This window comes from Limulus polyphemus, unplaced genomic scaffold, assembly GCF_000517525.1.
Source record: "Limulus polyphemus unplaced genomic scaffold, Limulus_polyphemus-2.1.2 Scaffold8514, whole genome shotgun sequence".
In the NCBI taxonomy this organism is placed as follows: Eukaryota; Metazoa; Arthropoda; class Merostomata; order Xiphosura; family Limulidae; genus Limulus; species Limulus polyphemus.
The window spans coordinates 27,469-29,962 of record NW_013674124.1 but is presented as its reverse complement, the minus strand read 5'-3'; the positions used below and the strand labels follow the sequence as shown (position 1 = coordinate 29,962).

Genomic DNA, 2,494 nt, shown 5'->3' with positions numbered 1-2,494 from the left:
GAGACATAACTATATCCGACACGAAACATAACTATATCCGACACGAAACATAACTATACCCGACACGAAACATAACTATATCCGACACGAGACATAACCGTATCCGACACGAAACATAACTATAACCGACACGAGACATAACTATATCCGACACGAGACATAACTGTATCTGACACGAGACATAACTATATCCGACACGAGACATAACTATATCTGACACGAAACATAAATATATCCGACAGGAGACATAACTATATCCGACACGAAATATAACTATATCCGTTTCTCTGAAAAACATTACGACAGATCTAAAACCTGACTGAACAGTTTTAAATTGATGACGTCATTGTGACAGGACCTTTGGTAAAACTCAAGTGAACAATAGTTTGATAAGTTCCTGTAACTGTAGCGAATACTAAAATATAAACATCCACAAAACTGGCCTCAAACATAGCTAAGAAACTCGATGATGGTGGTTAAAACGTCACAAATTACAATGAAAGATGTATTACTTGTTTAAACAGAACATTACGGTGATGGTGGTTAAAACGTCCCAAGTTACAATGAAAGATGTGTTACTTGTTTAAACAGAACATTACGGTGATGGTGGTTAAAACGTCCCAAGTTACAATGAAAGATGTGTTACTTGTTTAAACAGAACATCACGGTGACGGTGGTTAAAACGTCACAAATTACAATGAAAGATGTGTTACTTGTTTAAACAGAACATCACGGTGACGGTGGTTAAAACGTCACAAATTACAATGAAAGATGTGTTACTTGTTTAAACAGAACATCACGGTGATGGTGGTTAAAACGTTACAAATTACAATGAAAGATGTGTTACTTGTTTAAACAGAACATCACGGTGATGGTGGTTAAAACGTTACAAACTACAATGATATATGTGTTACTTGTATAAACAGAACATCACGGTGATGGTGGTTAAAACGTTACAAATTACAATGAAAGATGTGTTACTTGTTTAAACAGAACATCACGGTGATGGTGGTTAAAACTTTACAAATCACACATAATTGAAGGAAGAGTATAACTTCTGATTAACCTGAGATCTGTAGTGTAGTGTATCAACATGATAAATATAGAATTATTACTAGTCCTTATTAGCGTTAGAACTAGAGAAATATCACTACTTATTGGCGTTAAAACTAGAGAAGTATCACTACTTATTGGCGTTAAAACTAGAGAAGTATCACTACTTATTGGCGTTAAAACTAGAGAAATATCACTACTTATTGGCGTTAAAACTAGAGAAATATCAATACTTATTGGCGTTAAAACTAGAGAAGTATCACTACTACTACTTAACGTTAGAACTAGAGGAATATCACTACTTATTGGCGTTAAAACTAGAGGAATATCACTACTACTACTACTCAGCGTTAGAACTAGAGGAATATTACTGCTACTACTTAGCGTTAGAACTAGAGGAATACCACTACTTATTGGCGTTAAAACTAGAGAAATATCACTACTACTACTACTTAACGTTAGAACGAGAGGAATATCACTACTTATTGGCGTTAAAACTAGAGGAATATCACTACTACTACTATTTAGCGTTAGAACTAGACGAATATTACTGCTACTACTTAGCGTTAGAACTAGTGGAATATCACTACTACTACTATTTAGCGTTAGAACTAGACGAATATTACTGCTACTACTTAGCGTTAGAACTAGAGGACTTTCACTACTACTTAGCGTTAGAACTAGTGGAATATCACTACTACTACTACTATTTAGCGTTAGAACTAGACGAATATTACTGCTACTACTTAGCGTTAGAACTAGTGGAATATCACTACTACTTTGCGTTAGAACTAGGGGACTTTCACTACTACTTGGCGTTAGAACTAGTGGAATATCACTACTACTTTGCGTTAGAACTAGAGGACTTTCACAACTACTTATTAGCGTTAGAACTAGAGGAATATCACCACCTCTGCAAGAATAGTTCCAGAGAGAGAGAGCAGTCACATTTAACAGAAAAGATACAGAGTACACAATATTATAGCACAAAGCGTCCTCTTGCATCCAATCAGTAAAGTATAATTATTGTTTTCAGTAATTTATAACTGAAGTGAATAGGTAGGAGTTCCAAGTAAGTGGTTCACACAGTATATTTAAACTCTGAGTACACAAAACATCACAGATTTTTGATCTCGTCGAACTGTGAACCACTTACCTGGAACTACTACCTATTCTCTGTGAACCACTTACTTGGAACTACTACCTATTCTGTGTGAACCACTTACTTGGAACTAATACCTATTCTGTGTGAACCACTTACTTGGAACTCCTACCTATTCTGTGTGAACCACTTACCTGGAACTACTACCTATTCTGTGTGAACCACTCACCTGGAACTACTACCTATTCTCTGTGAACCACTTACCTGGAACTACTACCTATTCTGTGTGAACCACTTACCTGGAACTACTACCTATTCTGTGTGAACCACTTACTTGGA

At 35.8% G+C, this 2,494-nt stretch overlaps 1 protein-coding gene across 1 annotated transcript; it reads left to right on the top strand.

Moving 5' to 3' along the window:
- Positions 1-1,305: 1,305 nt before the first annotated feature.
- Positions 1,306-2,069, top strand: LOC106475396 (the record flags this gene model as incomplete). Its single annotated transcript, XM_013936077.1, has 1 exon — positions 1,306-2,069. A coding segment is annotated over one exon (764 nt), but the record flags the coding sequence as incomplete, so codon positions are not given.
- Positions 2,070-2,494: the final 425 nt, after the last annotated feature.